Here is a 21,028-nt window from a genome sequence, read left to right as displayed (position 1 = left end):
GCTGTGTTGGGTGGAGAAAATTGTGGGCGTCTAGGTGGTCTGTAAGCTGGTTGTTGACAGTTTTCTCGATGATTTTTGCTAGGAATGGGAGGTTGGAGACTGGTCTGTAGTTTGCAGGATCTGATTTGTCGAGTTGCGGTTTTTTGATAATTGGTTTGATGATGGCATTTTTGAGTTTGTCTGGGAAGATTCCTTGCTCAAGTGATAGGTTGATGATTTGTGTTATAGGTTTGACAATAATCTCTTTGATGAGTTTTAGGGTTTTGATGGGGATGGAGTCTACGGGGTGGGAAGCTGGGTTGGTTTTTTTGATGATGGGTTCAATTTCAGTAGATGCAACTGGTGTGAATTGAGTCCATGTGTGGATGGGTGGAGGGATGTTTGTTGAGTCGTTGTGGGATGGGGGAATCTTGGCAATGATGTTGTCGACTTTGTCCTTGAAAAATTGTGCTAGTTTGTCACTGGAGATGTTGTTGGAGTTTGGCGTTGTGTCATTCTGTATAGGGTTGGTGAGTTCTTTGACGTAGGAGAAGAGGGTCCTCGGGTAAGCCACGGCCTATCCCTAGTTCAAGACACCCACAGTTTGTCTGGTGTTGGCGTTAATTGGTTTAGTGCACTGGCGGTCTCCAGTTTGGAAATCAGTTGAACCAGTTCAAGTTTTAATCAAGTTATTTAAGCAAAGATATATCCACAATGGCTTTCAGAAGAGAGTACTGAAGAGCTGAGGTTACTGCAGGGGTATATGTAGGGTGACGTCAGCTTTGAAATCTGACTCTGTCTCCCATCTGCTAGCAGAAGAGCACATAAACCACTGGTCCTGAGTCCAGCTGTCTACACTCAGGAAAACGAAATTCAGGTAAGTAATTTCTCCAATGCTCTGTTAGATCTTGGGTTTTATTATTCACTGATTTATCCAGGCAGAGGCGTTTGATATTCTGTGTCTCTGGGATCAGGGAATCTTTTCATAGTTAAGCTTGCAAACCTTGAGGACCAGAGAGGAGTCTGACTCCAGAGGAACAAGTCTGGCAGTTCCTGGGGATGAGGGGTCCTGGTGTCCCCTCTTCCATGATAAAATGTTAAGGGATTAAAGCCAGCTGAGCCCCTCCATGTGTCCCTGAGCGTTTCTGGTTTGTGTTTTAGGTGCCGGTGATGTCTGAGGACCTCGCTGTCTCTTTCTCCCAGGAGGAAGGGGGGTGTTTAGATGAAGGACAGAAGGAGCTTTACAGGGATGTGAAGGAGAATTATGAGATCCTGAGCTCTGTGGGTAAGGATTGCATTATCTCTATTTTTAGTAAATACAGGGGATGTTTTACTAAAAGTCATTTTTCCCTGGGTCAGCTCCACACCAGAGATGTGCAAGCCAGCCTGGATTTACCAATAGGTGCATGAGGCCTTTTCATGGTCCTCTGTCCCTCTCCTCTCCCTGACGAGCTGGTTAAACAAAGTTAACCAAGTTAATCAAATTATCCAGACACACATATATCCACAATTGCTTTTCGAGGAGAATACTGAGGAGCAGAACTTCCTGCACGGGTATATGTACTGGTGCTGACGTCATTGAAATCTGACTCAGTCTCCAACTGCTATCAGGAGCACACTATATCCATTGGTCCTGAGTCCATCAGTCTACACTATGGAAAATGAAATTATCAGGTAAGTAATTTCTCCATTTATTATTATTTTAATTTATTATTGTAACCCACTTAGTATTGCAGGTCCACTATATGTGGATAATAATAAACATTAAAAAAAAATAGTGGATAAGCCCAGAGGAACCAGACCCACAGGCATCCTAAAGGAGGGACCTTTGTGATCTCCAGCGTTCCTGCATTACAGCAGGTTTATTGCTGCTCAGATAAAAATGTCACATCATTAATGGCAGGGGAAGGTAGATCACAACTCCTGTGTTAAAAGATCTTCACTGGCTCCCTGTGCAGAGTTGCTCTTAGTTAAAATTGATGGTGATATTCAGAAATAAATGGTTTGATGTCTTCTAAGTTAGGACATTATGAGCTACTGATATCATTGATGGCTGAAGGGACAGGGATGCTTCTGTTCCCTCTGCTCGTGAGTACTGATTGCTACTAACAATTAAGAGAGCCTTTAATTGATCCTGCTATTCCAGCAGAGTTCAGGATGGAGGGTGATTTGAATATTTGAAAACGTGATTGTGTAAAGATTTTTTTAATTTATTCATTCTGTGTGATATTTTATCTGTTTTATTTGTGATTAAATGTACAAGTATCTTTGTAACCCAGCCTGAACAATTGCATTGGAGGAAGTGGGGTAAAGGTTTGTACATATAAAATAAATGCTCTACAGTATGGTACAGTGAATCACAAGAGCACTATAAAGACAGCACACAGGAGTTTTCACAGGTATCTCATAAAGCTGCTACATCACAGAATTCTCTAATATCAGACATAAGAACATAAGAAAATGCCATACTGGGTCAGACCAAGGGTCCATCAAGCCCAGCATCCTGTTTCCAACAGTGGCCAATCCAGGCCATAAGAACCTGGCAAGTACCCAAAAACTAAGTCTATTCCATGTAACCATTGCTAATGGCAGTGGCTATTCTCTAAGTGAACTTAATAGCAGGTAATGGACTTCTCCTCCAAGAACTTATCCAATCCTTTTTTAAACACAGCTATACTAACTGCACTAACCACATTCTCTGGCAACAAATTCCAGAGTTTAATTGTGCGTTGAGTAAAAAAGAACTTTCTCCGATTAGTTTTAAATGTGCCCCATGCTAACTTCATGGAGTGCCCCCTAGTCTTTCTACTATCTGAAAGAGTAAATAACTGAAAGAGTAAATAACCGATTCACATCTACCCATTCTAGACCTCTCATCCTCTCATCCTATGCAGTCTTTGTGTGATCTTTCAGAAAGTCTGATCCCAGGTCATTGATAGATTTCCATTCCATTGTCCCTCATACATGATTAATTCCTTCTTTTTATATCCAGCAGACAATGAGGTCATGCAGGAAGAGAAGAGGGAGGAGAATCGAGAAGAGCACCCTTCATTACTGGCACTTACACCAAGACAATCAGGAAATGACTGTGAAAATCTTTCCCAGGCGGCTGAGGGGGGAGACGCTTGCCAAAGTCAGCAGGCATTGAAGAAGATGCAGCAAGACTGTGCAGGAGATGCTTCGGATGGAGTCACCAAGTGTGTGAGAAGTGACAGGGAGCTCATAGACAGCCCTGTGCATCAGGTAGACCTGAGTGCAGAGAGACTCTTCCAATGTACTACCAGTGATCAAATGACTTCTGACCTCCACCAAATAGAGGAGAAAGGGAAGAAATCCTTTCACTGTGATACATGTGGGAAAACCTTTGAAAGGAAATGTCATTTAGTATTGCATCAGAAAACCCACACAGGATCAATACCTTTTCCATGCTCTCAGTGTGGAAAATATTTTAAACATAAGTCAAGCCTGAAATTACACCAGAAAATCCACACTGAAGGGAGCACTTTCACTTGTATTGAATGTAAGAAAAGCTTTTCTAGCAGGGAATCCTTAGTTATACACCAAAGAAATCACACAGGACAGAAACACTCTCAAGATGGGGAATCTTACAGCTCTGAGTTCTCTTTATTAAATCACCAGAAAATGGAGACAGAAGAGAGAAACTTTTCATGTTCTGAAAGTAGAGCAAACAGTCACAAGCAAGATCTAAAAGCACACCCAAAACCACAGAGAGAAGAAAAATTATTAATGTGTACTGGTGATGACAGAAACTTAAATCAGAAAGAAGACTTCACACAACTAAAATTCCAACCAGGAGAGAGAGCAATTTCACATAATGAGTGCACCAAAAGCTTATGTGAGAGGAAAGCCTTTTCAGGAGAAAGAAAAAAACTTACTGGTGAGAGACCATTTTCTTGTATTCAGTCTGAAAAAAGCTTCAGTAGGAAGGTAGATGTCCCACAACAGAAGAAAATCCCCAAAGGAGAGAAGCCATTTACTTGTAGTGAGTGTGGTAAAAGTTTCAGTCAGAAAGGAAGCTTACAATGTCATCAGAGAATCCACACTGGAGAGAAGCCATTTACCTGTAGTGAGTGTGGTAACAGCTTTAAGACAAAGGGAGAACTGAAAATCCATCAGAGAATCCACACAGGAGAGAAGCCATTTACATGTAGTGAGTGTGGTAAACGTTTCAGTCAGAAAAAACATCTCAAAACCCACCAGAGAATCCACACAGGAGAGAAGCCGTTTACCTGTAGTGAGTGTGGTAACAGCTTTAAGACAAAGGGAGAACTGAAAATCCATCAGAGAATCCACACAGGAGAGAAGCCATTTACATATAGTGATTGTGGGAAATCTTTCGGTGACAAAAGCAGCTTCAAACTCCACCAGAGCATCCACACAGGAGAGAAGCCATTTACATGTAGTGAGTGTGGTAACAGCTTTAAGACAAAGGAAAAACTGAAAATCCATCAGAGAATCCACACAGGAGAGAAGCCATTTACATGTAGTGAGTGTGGTAAACATTTCAGTCAGAAAGAACATCTCAAATCCCACCAGAGAATTCACACAGGAGAGAAGCCATTTACCTGTAGTGAGTGTGGTAACAGCTTTAAGACAAAGGAAGAACTGAAAATCCACCAGAGAATTCACACAGGAGAGAAGCCATTTACATGTAGTGAGTGTGGTAAAAGTTTCAGTCGGAAAGAAAGTTTCAAATCTCACCAGAGAATCCACACTGGAGAGAAGCCATTTACATGTAGTGAGTGTGGTAAAGGTTTCAGTCAGAAAGGACACTTCAAATCCCACCAGAGAATCCACACTGGAGCGAAGCCATTTACATGTAGTGAGTGTGGTAAAAGTTTCAGTTGGAAAGTTCTTCTCAAATCCCACCAGAGAATCCACACTGGAGAGAAGCCATTTACATGTAGTGAGTGTGGTAAAGGTTTCAGTCAGAAAGGACACTTCAAATCCCACCAGAGAATCCACACTGGAGAGAAGCCATTTACATGTAGTGAGTGTGGTAAAAGTTTCAGTCAGAAAGGACACTTCAAATCCCACCAGAGAATCCACACTGGAGAGAAGCCATTTACATGTAGTGAGTGTGGTAAACGTTTCAGTCAGAAAGAAAATCTCAAATCCCACCAGAGAATTCACACAGTAGAGAAGCCATTTACCTGTAGTGAGTGTGGTAACAGCTTTAAGACAAAGGAAGAACTGAAAATCCATCAGAGAATCCACACAGGAGAGAAGCCATTTACATGTAGTGAGTGTGGTAACAGCTTTAAGACAAAGGAAGAACTGAAAATCCATCAGAGAAACCACACAGGAGAGAAGCCATTTACATGTAGTGAGTGTGGTAAACATTTCAGTCAGAAAGAAAATCTCAAATCCCACCAGAGAATTCACACAGGAGAGAAGCCATTTACATGTAGTGAGTGTGGTAAAGGTTTCAGTCAGAAAGGACACTTCGAATCCCACCAGAGAATCCACACTGGAGAGAAGCCATTTACATGTAGTGAGTGTGGTAAAGGTTTCAGTCAGAAAGGACACTTCAAATCCCACCAGAGAATCCACACTGGAGAGAAGCCATTTACATGTAGTGAGTGTGGTAAAGGTTTCAGTCAGAAAGGACACATCAAATCCCACCAGAGAATCCACACTGGAGAGAAGCCATTTACATGTAGTGAGTGTGGTAACAGCTTTAAGACAAAGAAAGAACTGAAAATCCATCAGAGAAACCACACAGGAGAGAAGCCATTTACATGTAGTGAGTGTGGTAAACATTTCAGTCAGAAAGAACATCTCAAATCCCACCAGAGAATTCACACAGGAGAGAAGCCATTTACATGTAGTGAGTGTGGTAAAAGTTTCAGTCGGAAAGAAAATCTCAAATCTCACCAGAGAATCCACACTGGAGAGAAGCCATTTACATGTAGTGAGTGTGGTAAAGGTTTCAGAAGGAAAGGACACTTCGAATCCCACCAGAGAATCCACACTGGAGAGAAGCCATTTACATGTAGTGAGTGTGGTAAAAGTTTCAGTCAGAAAGGACACTTCAAATCCCACCAGAGAATCCACACTGGAGAGAAGCCATTTACATGTAGTGAGTGTGGTAAAGGTTTCAGTCAGAAAGGAGACATCAAATCCCACCAGAGAATCCACACTGGAGAGAAGCCATTTACATGTAGTGAGTGTGGTAAAAGTTTCAGTCAGAAAGGAAACTTAAAACTACACCAGATAAACCATTAACATAATGAAAGTGGTAAAAATTTTGAGTCCTAAGATATCTTTCTTATGGTATCAGACATTTCCTAGTGTGTAGCAGATGGACTCAGGACCAATGGGTATAGTGTGCTCCTGATAGCAGTTGGAGACGGATCAGATTTCAATCTAATGTTAGCCCTAGTACAATTACCTCTGCCTGAAGACTCTGTTCTTAAGTATTTTCAGTCTCCATAGCAGTTTTGGACTCTATACATGCTTGCACAGCTTTAGAGTATTGTAACCAAAGAAATCAAAGAACAAAGAAGAAATCTTACCTCTACAGATGAGCCCCACTCTCCTGCAGTGATACTTACGGGTCCCCTCCTCAGTTGAGAATTCCTGAGGTGATTTCCGAGATCTCTCAGAGGTAGGCAGCCGGTTTCCGGTGTGGACTTAGCCCCGGCAGTGGGTGCAACTTTGAGCGGGCGGTGAGGGTACTTTTCCCTCTCCCCCTGCAGCCGGAGACCGCCTGGAATGAGACCGGGAAATGCCGAGACAAGGTAAGGTAGAAAACCTTCTAAAAGTCTCCAGTCTCCAAAGCTTGAAGAACTGCACAGATCGCCAGCCGGCGTCAGTGCTACCGGGTTGATCAGCCCTTCCCGGGCTAGACCCTAGTCCGATACGAGGGTCCTCCCATGTGGAGACCCCCCCCCGAGTTGGTCGCCATATTGCTCGCGTGATCGCCGTCGCCATTTTTGATTGATTGTTGCCTTGTCTGCCGATTCGAGCCGGGCGCACAGCAGCATGCGCACTAGGGCGCCGGGGGCACAGCCACACGCTCAACTGTTCCGGGCGCATAAGTAAACCCTGTACGCACAGCGGCACGCGCATCTTATTGATCATCCATCCAACCTACACGCACAACTTCAGCGTACCCGGCGCGCATAACTAAACCTCTTCTTATACTTGAATGCACAAACCAGAGGTTTCTGCAATCCTACGTGCACAAACCATGGCACCACTGGACAAGAAGCTCAAGACTCAGTTCCTCTGTCCAGCATGCCACTTTAGAGCTGCACAGCACGAAGAGGCCCCGGCCCTGTGTCTACAGTGCGAGGAGGCTTTGGGTGAACCAGGTCAACGCCCTCCCAAACCAGTACTGGGATCCGGATCCACCGACAGTACACCGAACCTTGCAACCCCCAGCGGGTGCCTCCTTCAAATGGGGCCCCTGGGGATGCAGCACCTCTCTATTTAGACCCAGCATCTTTCTCCTGGATAGAATTCTTCAAAGGCCTACATACCTTTGTCCACATGCAACCAGCACCTCCGATGACACAACCACAGCCTCCCCCAGAGAACCCTAACATCTCGGGTTCCTCTAAACCCAGAGAAGTGCCCCTACCACCCAAAAGCCCCACCACTGGGGACATGGACACCTCTGACGAGGATCAAGACTCTTTGGAGGACGGGGAAATCCCTCCAGGAACGGAACCTTACCGAACCATGAGGCGGTTCTTCACCAAAGATGAACTTTCAGACCTCATGGCGAACAGCTTGAAAGAACTTGCTATCCCAGGCCCTAGTGCCACAGGGGAACTCAAGACTTAACCCCTCCTAGAGGGACTCAGTCAGGCCTCCCGCCATTTTCCTTTGCTGCAAACCATCCAACAGTTGATTGACCTGGAATGGGAAGCTCCGGAGGCCACTTTCAAAGGGAGGTGGACCCTGGCAGCCATGTACCCCCTGGACCCTGCTGCCAAAGATCTCCTGGCATTCCCCAAAGTGGATGCCATGGTCTGTGCGGATGGTAAGCTCACTATCATCCCAGTCAAGGGAGGAGCAGCGGCACTCAAGGATGCCCAGAACAGACGTCTGGAAACCTGGCGAAGACTTAGGGGCATTTTGTTTCATAGGGCTGATCCTGCAGTGGTGATGGCATGTTCTCTGGTGGAGACAAGTTTGGTTAATTTAGGTTTTGCCTGATGTTGCGTTCTGGTTGGTCTGGCCGGATTGCCGATAAAGAATTGTTCAGAGAACCATTGCATATTATGATTGTGAATAGCTTTGTGTATGAGCATGACGGATTTGTATATTATCGTGGCGGATATCGGTAGCCAGTGTAGGGACTGAAGTACCGGTGTAATGTGATCATGGAGATGGGTATTGGTGAGTAGGTGGGCAGCAGCGTTTTGCAACATCTGTAGGGATTGTATTGAATTTTTAGGGAGGCCTAGGAGGATCGCATTACAATAGTTAAGCTTGGATAGAATAGTGGCTTGAAGCACCGTACGAAAATCGTATGGGTGCAGGACTGGTTTGAGTCTTTTTAGTGTGTGGAGTTTGAAGAAGCCATTTTTTAATGTGGATGAGATGAACATTTTTAGATTACGATGGTTATCAATGTTTACACCCAGGCTGCGGACATGTTGAGGATATGTTGTGGGGGGGGGGGGGATTGTGTGTAATGTGGTGGGGGGTGAACTGAGGTGTTGTGTGGTGATATAATGATGAGCTCTGTTTTAGTGGTGTTAAGAGCCAAGAAATTGTCTGATAGCAGATTGTTAATATCAGTGAGGGCTGAGTTCCAAATTTGTAAGGCATTCGTGAATGAGTCTGTGATTGGAATAAGGATCTGTACATCATCAGCATAAATGAAGTGTGGGAGACCGAGTTTGGATAGGAGTTTATATAGGGGGAGGAGGTAAATATTAAATAAAGTGGAGGATAGTGAAGAGCCTTGTGGGACACTTTGTGTTAGTCTAATAGGTTTTGATTCGCATTGTCCAATTTTCACACTGTAGTGTCTTTCGTTGAGGTATGATTGGAACCAGAGGAGGGGGAATGCCGGAGATGCCAATATCTTTAAGGCGCATTAGAGTGTTGTGATTGACTGTGTGAAATGCAGATGAGATGTCTAATAGGGCGAGTATAAGTGATTGTCCTTTGTCCAGTGTTTTGAGTATGCAGTCGGAGAGGGATATGAGGAGGGTTTCTGTACTATGATGTCTGCGAAACCCATATTGGGAGGGGAAGAGGATATTATGTTCATCAAGGTAGTCAGTCAGCTGTTGGTTAATGTTTTTTTCCATGATTTTAGATAGGAATGGGAGGTTAGATACAGGGTGAAAGTTGGCAGGTTCAGATGGATCCAGATTGGGTTTTTTGAGAATGGGTTCTATGATGGCCGGTTTGAGTTGTGTAGGAACCAAACCAAGGGAAATGGATTTGTTAATGATGTTGGCTATGGGTTTTGCTATTATCTTTGGGATGGAGATAAGTGTCTTCGCAGGGATAGAGTCTGAGGGGTGCATTGCGGGTTTGATTTTTTTGAGGGTGGATTCTATTTCTAGGGGACGGTATTCTCGAAGAATCCTGCTCACCACAGATGTGAGCCCACTGCCAGGAGCTGACCGCCCAGGGGCAATGGAACAAGTAAGAGTCGGGATGGAACATCAACCGACTGGAAGCACGAGCAGTCAGGCTAGCCTGCCTACGGTTCAAGCACAGCCTCCGGGACGAGTCGGTCAGAGTCATGTCGGACAACACAACAACAGTTGCCTACATCAATCGCCAGGGAGGAACCAGAAGCCAACAGGTGTCCCTGGAAATAGACCCCCTAATGGCATGGGCGCAATCCAACCTACAAGAAATCTCAGCCGCCCACATCGTGGGAAAAGACAATGTCACTGCGGATTATCTCAGCAGAGAAAGGCTACACCCAGGGGAATGGAGGCTGTCGGCCACAGTCTTCCAGTTGATAGTAAACCGCTGGGGAACACCAGCCATGGGCCTCCTGGCAATCCGGTCCAACACCCAAGTTTCCAACTTCTTCAGTCGCAGATGGGAACCACAATCCCAAGGGATCGATGCTCTCGTCCAGGCCTGGTCACAGGAAATCGTGCTATACGCCTTCCCTCCGTGGCCGCTACTGGGCGGGATCATCCGCAAGATAGAACACCACAGGGGACCAGTACTTCTAGTGGCCCTGGACTGGCCAAGAAGGCCATGGTACGCAGACATGCGAAGACTAATGACAGGGAGCCCTTTCCCTCTACCTCCACACAGGGATCTACTCTAACAATGCCGGATCCTCCACGAAGACCCAACTCTATTCTCTCTTATGGTCTGGCCATTGAGAGGACATGCCTGAAGAAGAGTGGATACTCGGGGGCGGTGATTGACACTCTGCTCCGAGCACACAAGTTCTCCACATCTCTAACCTACATACGTGTTGCAGTCTGAGAGCTGCGGTCCTGGTGTGAACCCTTGAGCCGAACTACCCCGAAGGCAGAATAGTTCGGGAGGCGGAGCCACAGGCAAAGGTCTTCACCCGGGAACCAGGAACCCCCCAGGAGGAGCCCGTAGGGTCCTAGAAGCTTGGGACTTAGGTGCACAGTAACAGTCTTATAGAGAAAGGCCTGGGCAAGGGGAAAAGCACAGAGTCCAGAAAACAGGGAGCTGGGAGGCCAGCTAGAGTCTTAGCCTGTAGAATGGAAACAGTCTGAGAAAAGGCCAAGGTCTGTAGTAATCTGTGGAGTGGAACAGCGGGTTAACAGGAGCAGAGTCTGTAACATAATGGATACTGTAACCAGCTGGAAGCAAGACTGAAGTCTGTAGCGTGCAGCGGGGCCGAAGCAGGTGAAGAGTAGACACGGAGGCGAGCAAGGCTGGAGTCTGTAGCGTGCAGCAGGGCTGAAGCAGATGGTGAGCAGAACCGGAGGCAAACCCCTGTCCGGCCGGGCTGCCCGAAGAAGCAGTCTCAGGAACAGGCAGGGTCGGAGGCAGGCAGCAGTCAGGAGCAGAGTCAGGCACAGGCTGAAGTCAATGGCAGGCGGCAGGCAGAAGCGGAGTCAGGAACAAGCAGGGGTCAGTGGCTGGCGGCAGGCAGAAGCAGAGTCAGGAACAAGCAGAGGTCAGTAGCTGGCGGCAGGCAGAAGCGGAGTCAGGAACAAGCAGAGGTCAGTGGCTGGCGGCAGGCAGAAGCGGAGTCAGGAACAAGCAGAGGTCAGTGGCTGGCGGCAGGCAGAAGCGGAGTCAGGAACAAGTAGGGATGTGAATCGTTTTAGGACGATTAAAATTATCGTCCGATAATTTTAATATCGTCTTAAACCGTTATGGAACACAATACAATACAGATTCTAACGATTTATCGTTATAAATCGTTAGAATCGTGAGCCGGCACACTAAAACCCCCTAAAACCCACCCCCGACCCTTTAAATTAAATCCCCCACCCTCCCGAACCCCCCCCAAATAACTTAAATAACCTGCGGGTCCAGCGGCGGTCCGGAACGGCAGCGGTCCGGAACGGGCTCCTGCTCCTGCATCTTGTCGTCTTCGGCCGGCGCCATTTTCCAAAATGGCGCCGAAAAATGGCGGCGGCCATAGACGAAAAAGATTGGACGGCAGGAGGTCCTTCCGGACCCCCGCTGGACTTTTGGCAAGTCTCGTGGGGGTCAGGAGGCCCCCCACAAGCTGGCCAAAAGTTCCTGGAGGTCCAGCGGGGGTCAGGGAGCGATTTCCTGCCGCGAATCGTTTTCGTACGGAAAATGGCGCCGGCAGGAGATCGACTGCAGGAGGTCGTTCAGCGAGGCGCCGGAACCCTCGCTGAACGACCTCCTGCAGTCGATCTCCTGCCGGCGCCATTTTCCGTACGAAAACGATTCGCGGCGGGAAATCGCTCCCTGACCCCCGCTGGACCTCCAGGAACTTTTGGCCAGCTTGTGGGGGGCCTCCTGACCCCCACGAGACTTGCCAAAAGTCCAGCGGGGGTCCGGAAGGACCTCCTGCCGTCCAATCTTTTTCGTCTATGGCCGCCGCCATTTTTCGGCGCCATTTTGGAAAATGGCGCCGGCCGAAGACGACAAGATGCAGGAGCAGGAGCCCGTTCCGGACCGCCGCTGGACCCGCAGGTTATTTAAGTTATTTGGGGGTGGGGGATTTAATTTAAAGGGTCGGGGGTGGGTTTTAGGGGGTTTTAATGTGCCGGTTTTTCGATTTTTCGATTTTTTAACGATTTTCACGATTTTTCACGATATTTTACCCCCCCAAACGGCAACAATACGATTCCCTCCCCCTCCCAGCCGAAATCGATCGTTAAGACGATCGAGGACACGATTCACATCCCTAGGAACAAGCAGAGGTCAACCGGAACGTAGAACAGCAGCAGCGCAACTAAGAACTACTAACAGTAGCGAACCTCGTTGCAAGGCAATGAGTAGACGGGTGAACGCTGGTTAAATCAGGCTTGGGGCGTGTCCTCGTTAAGCCAGGCGGGACCAGACTTCCGGTGGCCGTGCGTCCAAAGTGCGCGTCCCTGCGCGCGCGCGTGGCAGCAACGAGACGATCAGGCAATGGCGGACGCCCAGCGTGCCCAGAGGAGCCGCGGGAGCGGCGTCTCCCCCAACGGAGGTGAGCACTCAGCACAGCAGAAAGAGGGGAAGCGGTGGCGACCGCAACAGTACCCCCCCCTTTACGGCCCCGTTTGAGCGGACCTGGTTTGTCCGGGTGATCTCGGTGGAACTGGTGCAGGAGATCTTTGTCCAGAATATTACGGCTGGGCTCCCAAGTGTTATCTTCGTCACCACAACCCTCCCATGCCAGCAGATATTCCCATCTGCGGTTGTGAAACTGGATGTCCAGGACCTCCCGTACCTGATAGGTAGGATCCTCATCGACGGTAGTGGCCGCAGGATCTGGAGGTGTACGGTGATACCAGGAGAGAACTACAGGCTTGAGTAGAGAGGCGTGGAACACGTTGTGGACTTTAAACGAAGAGGGGAGCCGGAACCGATAAGATACCAGTCCAATTCATTCAGCGACTCAAAATGGGCCACAAAACTTCAGTGCAAACCTTCGAGAGGGAAGTCGGAGGTGCAGATTCTTCGTACTTAGCCAGACCTTATCTCCAGGTTGAAATGTAGGAGCTGGTTGACGATGACGATCGGCCAACCGTTTAGCCCTTACGGCCGCACGGAGAAGTTGCCTTCGTGTCATCTGCCACAGGGCCTGGAGTTGCTGGGCCATTACTTGAGCAGCCGGTGAGGCACTGGGAGCCTCTAGCGGAAGCGGTGGTCGAAATGGTTTACCATATACCAGGTGAAAAGGAGACTTGTCAGTGGCAGCATGGACCTGGTTATTGTATGCAAATTCAGCCCAGGGTAAGAGTTCTGACCAATTGTCTTGCCTTTCGTTGATAAACGCCCGGAGGTATGCTTTTAAGGTCCTATTCATCCTCTCGGTCTGACCGTTGCTTTGCGGATGAAAGGCAGTGGAGAAGCTGAGCTTAACCTGGAAGCATTTACAGAGAGCTCTCCAGTAGCGGGCCACAAACTGCGAACCTCTGTCCGAGATGATATCCTGGGGGAGGCCGTGAAGCCTGAATACGTGTTGGGCGAACAGGTGGGCCAACTCGGGTGCAGAGGGAAGTTTAGGCAGAGGAACAAGATGGACCATTTTTGAGAAACGGTCTACAGTAACCCAGACAACCGTATATCCCTTGGATGGAGGCAAGTCAACAATGACTACCTGGGTCCCCTGGGTACTTCTATTAACCTCGCCCAAACCACCAAACACACAACCACATCCATCCCCCACTCAGCCAGCTGTATGCAAGTCCCCCCAGATCCCAGGACACATCCAACTGCAGTCAGTAACAACCCATCAACGTCCAATACCCAATTCAGCCACATCCAGGACATTTTCAACACCATCCAACAATCAACTCTACTGCATCCAGGACCCAGTCAACTACAATCAGTACCCACTCAGCTGCAGACAACAACTACCCAGCCACAACCAGACTCATCCATCCAAAACCCTCACCTGAGCGCAGAAAGACGACGTATTGGAAATAGAAGATAGATAAAAAGAAGAACCAAAAAGAAATCTTGTACACCTTAAGGACCCCGAGGACCAATTTACATAGCTGTGAGGACATTCACCCCAACATTACACACTCAAGGACAACTCCTCATCTAGAAGAATACCCCGCAACACACCCTCTGCAATCAACCACCTCTATAACATGCCACCTCAATTCACCATCGTTCCTACCATGATCAACCGGCCACGCACATACAAATCACTCATTCCAATCATGATCTCACCGACCACCCAATTTCTAGGACTCACACTGTTCACCATCATCCTTTTCAACGCTCAATCTCTCACTAACAAAATGCTGATACTTAACGACCTTCTTCAAGACAATAATCCAGACTTCTGCGCCATAACTGAAACATGGCTCAAAACATCAGACATCGCCCTCCTAAACCAACTACCCACTCAAAGCTACGACCTCTTCTCCATTCCAAGGAAAAAAAAAAGAGGCGGAGGTATTTTCCTTGCAGTAAAAAAATCACTGAGATGTACTCATCAACCAATCATCTCATCAACTAAAATAGAAATAGGCCTCTTTAAATCCGAATCTCTGCAAATTCTCTTAGTCTACGCCCCCCCAAGCATCCTAGAATCCAATACCTCCCCTATCCTGGAAATCATAGCAACCCATCTAAACTTAGACTCACCAGCCATTATCCTGGGAGACTTTAATCTACACGTGGATAAGTCTCCTCTCTCCCCCAACTGCGAAGCCTTCCTAACGGCCATGACAGCCTTGGGTTTCAAACAACAAATTAACGAACCTACCCACAAAGCGGGTCATACATTGGACCTTATCTTTACTAACACCGGTATTGACCTCCCAAAACACCCGGAATGCAACAAAGTTCCATGGTCAGACCATTCTATTATCTCCGCTGCGTTCTCATTGTCAAAACCGACCTATAACCAACCCCCCCTCCCACCTCAATCATTCCTATACAGAAAAACATGCCCCTCTGAGCAACTCGCAAAGTGCCTAGCCCCAGATCTATCCAGCATCGACACCACCACTCCCAACGCAGCCATACTATCCTGGTCTAAAATAACTGAATCTATAGCAAACACACTATGTCCTCTAACAACAAAACATATTAAACACAAGGCAACAAAGAGGCAACCTTGGTTCAATGAGGAACTACGAAAACTTAAACAGTCTCTACGACAGAAGGAAAAAAAATGGAGAAAATCCCCGTCACCTGCATCACTAGCTGAATACAAATGCACCCTCCACCTCTACAAAAACAGTACACTGAAATCCAAAAGGGACTACTACTCCAGTAAGATTCACCACCTCATATTTGACTCGAAAGCTTTGTTCAACTACGTTTCCAATCTCACAAAAACCTTGGCACCAGACATCCCTATGGACACAGCACAGACTAAAGCAGACGAACTGGCTCACTACTTCAATAGAAAAATCTCCGACCTGCTCAAACAGTTGACACCAAACCATAATCCATCACTCAATTCCTCATATCTCCACCCAAACAAAAACTCTACGCTCAACTACTTCGATCCCATCTCTACTGTGGAAATTCAAAAGGCTCTGAAGAAAATGAAACCATCAACTCACCCATTCGACCAAATCCCCACAAAAATTCTCCTGCTAATCCCAGACACTATTTCCAAAACCCTAGCTGACATAATTAATTGCTCCCTAGCCCAGGGTATCTACCCAGAGGACCTCAAAATGGCATCGATCAAACCTCTACTCAAAAAACCAAACCTTAACACCAATGATCCCAGTAATTTCCGCCCCATCTCCAACCTCCCGTTCATAGCAAAAGTCATAGAGAAACTAGTAAACACACAATTATCCAACTACCTTGAGGATCACCAAATACTGTCCCCCAACCAATTTGGATTTCGCAGAGCAGCAAGCACGGAAACGCTTCTACTTTCCCTCACAGACTTCCTCCTAACCGGCTTAGACAAAGGACACGCCTACCTTCTAATTCTACTTGACTTTTCGGCGGCATTCGACACGGTCAACCACCACATTCTACTAAACCAATTGGCAAACATCGGAGTGCAAGGCACTGCACAGAACTGGTTCAAAACCTTTCTGGAAAACAGAGGATATAAGGTTAAAATCCACAACAAAGAATCTCAGTACCATCCATCTTCACTAGGGGTTCCACAGGGCTCCTCTCTTTCCCCCACCCTTTTCAATATATACTTGCTCCCACTCTGCCACCTCCTCACTAAACTAAACTTGAAACACTTCCTATTCGCAGACGACGTACAGATCGTAATCCCCATAAAAAAATCCATTATAAACACATTAGAATTCTGGAACAAATGCCTGACTGAAATCAAACTCCTCCTCAACAGTCTTAACCTTATTCTAAATGCCTCAAAAACAGAATTCCTCATTATAGCACCCGAAAACAACAACATCACCACAAACCTACCAGCCAACCTGCAAACCTCGCACGTAAGAGACCTAGGAGCAATCATCGATAACCGCCTAAACCTTAAATCATTCATAAACCAAACAACCAAGGACTGTTTTCACAAGTTATACATCCTCAAAAGAATCAGACCACTGTTCCACTCACAAGACTTTAGAACAATTCTTCAAGCAATAATCCTCTCAAAGCTGGATTACTGTAATTCTATTCTACTAGGTCTCCCTGCCGCTCATACAAAACCCCTTCAGATGGTGCAGAATACAGCCGCCAGAATTCTGACCAACTCTAGAAAATTCGACCACATCACCCCCATCTTGAAAACCCTTCATTGGCTTCCCATTCACTACAGAATCATGTACAAATCTATAACCATCATTTTCAAAGTCATACATCAACTCGCACCATTAAATCTACAAATACCACTCAAGAAACACACCTCTGTCAGACCAACTAGAGAACACTACAAAGAATCACTTCATGTTCCAAAAGCCAAAACATTCCAACACAAATCTCTCGAAGACAGAGCTCTATCCACAGCAGGACCGCGCCTATGGAACTCCATCCCTTCAGAGCTTCGCCAGGAACCATGCCTACCTACTTTTAGGAAAAGACTAAAAACCTGGCTTTTCAAAAAAGCCTACCAGAGTTCAGATTGATCCAGGTTCCCTTTCAACCACCATCTGTCACCCCTAACCTCCCTCTTCCCTCTATCCTAGTGTAAACCCCACCAGCCCATACCCCTCCCCGTCCTTGACTACATTTAGCTCTTGACATCCTCTTGACACAGATCCTTTATTGCTTACTATGTAAATATTCACTGTAAATGCGTTTTACTATGCAAATATTCCTGTCCCTTTTCTCTTTTCTCCTCCTATCCCAGTTGGTAATTTCCTTGTTCATTGTAACTATTATTTTCTGCACCAGTTCAATTACCCTAGTTCTATGTTTATTACACGACTTGTTAAATGTAAACCGACTTGATGCAACCTTTGGTCGTGAAAGCCGGTATAGAAATTAATAAATAAAATAAATAAATAAATGAAGTCTGTAGCTATATGAGTCCATAGTTCAGTGGGAACCGGAAGCGGGTGCAAGAGGCCATACGGGGAGCCACAATTGGGTTTCTGGCGAGCACAGGTGGGGTAAGAAGCCACGTAAGAGGCGACATCACGCCGAATGTTGGGCCACCAGTAATACCGGTTAACGAGTTCCAAGGTCCTCTCACATCCAGCATGTCCTCCAATCAAAGAGTCGTGACCCCGACGTAATGCGGTCAGGCGGTCCCGACGGGGAAGCACCATCCGATCTTGTGAGAGGACGGTCATAGCGGTCAATCGAACCTTAGCAGGATCCAAGATGAGCTGGGGTGACTCCTTACTCTCCTCAGCGCACGTGGTACGAGACAAGGCGTCTGCCCAGAGATTCTTCGCCGCAGGGCAGTACTGTACTACAAAGTCAAATCGACTGAAGAACAAGGCCCAGCGGGCTTGGCGGGGATTCAGTCGTTGAGCCTGGGTCAGAAATTCTAAATTCTTATGATCCGTGTAAACAGTGGTGGTGTGTAAGGAACCTTCGAGCCACTGTCTCCACTCCTCGAGAGCCAGTTTTATCGCCAGCAGCTCCTTATCTCCAATGGAATAGTTACTCTCAGCAGCTGAAAACTTCCGGGAGAAGTACGAACAAGGAAGGAGTTGTCCAGAAGCAGAGTGCTGGCTGAGAACCGCTCCCACCACGACACTGGAGGCATCAACCTCCACGATGAAGGGTCGCGAGGGGTCAGGGTGTCGAAGACAGACATCAGAGAGGAAGGCCTCCTTGAGATCAGAAAAAGCCGCCACGGCAGCATCTGGCCAGCGCTTAACATCCGCTCCTTTGCGGGTCAAGGCGGTAAGGGGAGCCACACGGTGAGAGTAGCGTGGGATAAAATGTCGGTAAAAGTTCGCAAAGCCCAGGAAGCGTTGGAGGGCTTTAAGACCCGTGGGCTGAGGCCATTTTGTGATGGCCGCTACTTTCTCTGGGTCCATGCAAAAGCCAGTAGCTGAGATAATGTATCCTAGGAAAGGTAGAGATTCGGCTTCAAAAACGCATTTCTCAAGCTTGGCATATAGATGATTGGCCCGAAGGACCTGAAGCACCTGGCACACGTGCTGGCGGTGAGAAGCTATGTCTTTGGAAAATATGAGGACATCATCCAAGTAGACTATTACGTGGGAATGAAGCATCTCTCGAAGCACCTCGTTCATGAGGCGCTGGAAGACGGCGGGAGCATTACATAGCCCGAAGGGCATCACGAGATACTCGTAATGCCCATCACGTGTGTTGAATGCTGTTTTCCACTCGTCCCCTGGACGGATATGGACGAGGTTATAGGCTCCTCTGAGGTCCAATTTGGTGAAGATACGAGCCCCTTGGAGACGATCAAATAGTTCCGGAATAAGCGGGAGAGGATAGCGGTCCCGCTTAGTGATGGCATTAAGACCGCGATAGTCAATACACGGTCGCAGAGACCCATCCTTTTTCCCCACGAAAAAGAATCCAGCACCTGCCGGGGACCGGGAAGGACGAATAAATCCCTTGGCTAGGTTCTCGGAGATGTACTGGGACATTGCCTTAGTCTCTGGCAAGAGAGAGGATATACTCGCCCACGAGGAGGTGTGGTACCGGGAACCAGATCAATGGGGCAGTCGAATGGTCTGTGTTCCGGAAGGATCTCCACCTTCTCTTTGGAGAAGACATCTTGGAAACTTTGGTAGGCCTCTGGCAGGAGGTGCGAAGAACAGAGATGTAGAGAGTTGGGAGGACGAGGAAGTTGTAAGCATCGATCAAAGCAGGCTGGACCCCAGCTGACCAGTTGGAAGTCATCCCATCTGATGACAGGAGAGTGCTGACGTAGCCACGGAAGTCCCAAGACCAGTGGATGTACGGCCCGTTCCAAGATGAGTAGCGAAATCTCTTCGGAATGAAAGAGACCGGTTTGCAAAGTCACTGGTCTCGTGGAGCGAGAGATAACTCCAGGCAGTAAGGTTCCTCGGATAGAAGAGATGCGTAGAGGAGGATTCCTTGGTTCCGTAGGCAGGCCCAGTTGTGTCACCAGCTCGGCCACAATAAAGTTCCCCTCAGCCCCAGAGTCAACAAAGGCTGGAATCTGGATCTCCCCACCAGGGTATTTGAGGGTTACAGGCAAAGTACAGAGAGGAGCGGATCCGGTAGCGCCTAGGTGTAGCTCCTCGGTATAACCTAGGCACGGGCGTTTCCCGGACGCTCAGTGCATGAAGACAGGAAATGTACTTTACCTCCACAGTATAGGCAGAGGCCTAAAGAGCGCCGACGGCTCCTCTCTTCCGGAGTAAGTGGGGACCTGCCCAGCTGCATGGGTTCGGCAGCTGAGCTGACCGCAGGAGACACCCTTTGCAGGGAAGATCTGGAGGAAACAGGGCGGCGCGGCTGGCTCCTGCTAGCCGACCGAGTCTCTCTGTCCCGCTGTTGGAGACGGCGGTCAACCTTGCCTGCAATGTCCATAAGGTCATCCAACTTCTCAGGAATCTCCCTTCCTGCCAGTTCATCTTTAATCCGACCAGCCAAACCCTCAAGGAAGATCCCTTTTAAGCAATCATCCTGCCAATCCAGTTCCATGGCCAGAGTTCTAAAGTTGATAATGTACTCCGCTACAGGGCGCGAACCCTGTCGGAGGTGCAGGAGTTCTGAAGCCGCCGTGGACCGACGTGCAGGGTCGTCAAAGGCCAGGCAAAACTGAAGAAGGAATTCATGAAGATTCTGTAGCAGAGGATCAGAGCGTTCCCACAGGGAAGAAGCCCATTCAAGCGCCTTGCCATCCAACAATGAAAAAATATAGGCCACCTTAGCCGCTTCCGTGGGGAACGGGGATGGCCGCAGCGTCAACCGAACCTGACACTGGTTCAGGAAGCCACGGCAGGATTTACTATCCCCAGCGTACCTGCTGGGAGCTGGCAACTGTGTATTAGGAACAGCAGCTGGTACCGAAAGTCTTTGACGAGTGGAAGCCTCTAGGCGGGAGGCCAATTGATCCACAGTGGCAGCGAGAGTATCAATACAAAGTTGTTGCTGCTGAATGCGCTGTGCCATCCCAGGGATCGCCTGCAGATTGGGGGACTCCGCCGAGTCCATGGCCTTGCAATCTGTTGCAGTCTGAGAGCTGCGGTCCTGGTGTGAACCCTTGAGCCGAACTACCCCGAAGGCAGAATAGTTCGGGAGGCGGAGCCACAGGCAAAGGTCTTCACCTGGGAACCAGGAACCCCCCAGGAGGAGCCCGTAGGGTCCTAGAAGCTTGGGACTTAGGTGCACAGTAACAGTCTTATAGAGAAAGGCCTGGGCAAGGGGTAAAGCACAGAGTCCAGAAAACAGGGAGCTGGGAGGCCAGCTAGAGTCTTAGCCTGTAGAATGGAAACAGTCTGAGAACAGGCCAAGGTCTGTAGTAGTCTGTGGAGTGGAACAGTGGGTTTAACAGGAGCAGAGTCTGTAACGTAATGGATACTGTAACCAGCTGGAAGCAAGGCTGAAGTCTGTA

The 21,028-nt window shown here is 47.9% G+C and overlaps 1 protein-coding gene across 2 annotated transcripts in view; it reads left to right on the top strand.

Annotated features, from left to right (window-relative positions):
• LOC115083474 (zinc finger protein 271-like) overlaps nucleotides 1-8,613 on the top strand; it is a 33,026-nt gene extending 24,413 nt beyond the window's left edge. The window contains exons 2-3 of one of the 2 annotated variants that reach the window (XM_029587328.1): nucleotides 1,141-1,264; nucleotides 2,975-8,613. In XM_029587328.1, the coding sequence (XP_029443188.1) occupies nucleotides 1,141-1,264; nucleotides 2,975-6,228 (3,378 nt within the window). In that variant the 3' untranslated portion in view covers nucleotides 6,229-8,613. Of the gene's footprint in view, nucleotides 1-1,140; nucleotides 1,265-2,971 lie in introns of both variants that reach the window. The other variant, XM_029587327.1, reaches the window with a different exon arrangement.
• The last annotated feature ends 12,415 nt before the right edge of the window (nucleotides 8,614-21,028 follow it).

This window comes from Rhinatrema bivittatum, chromosome 2 (genome assembly GCF_901001135.1).
Source record: "Rhinatrema bivittatum chromosome 2, aRhiBiv1.1, whole genome shotgun sequence".
In the NCBI taxonomy this organism is placed as follows: Eukaryota; Metazoa; Chordata; class Amphibia; order Gymnophiona; family Rhinatrematidae; genus Rhinatrema; species Rhinatrema bivittatum.
This window is presented reverse-complemented; position numbering and strand designations above follow the sequence as displayed.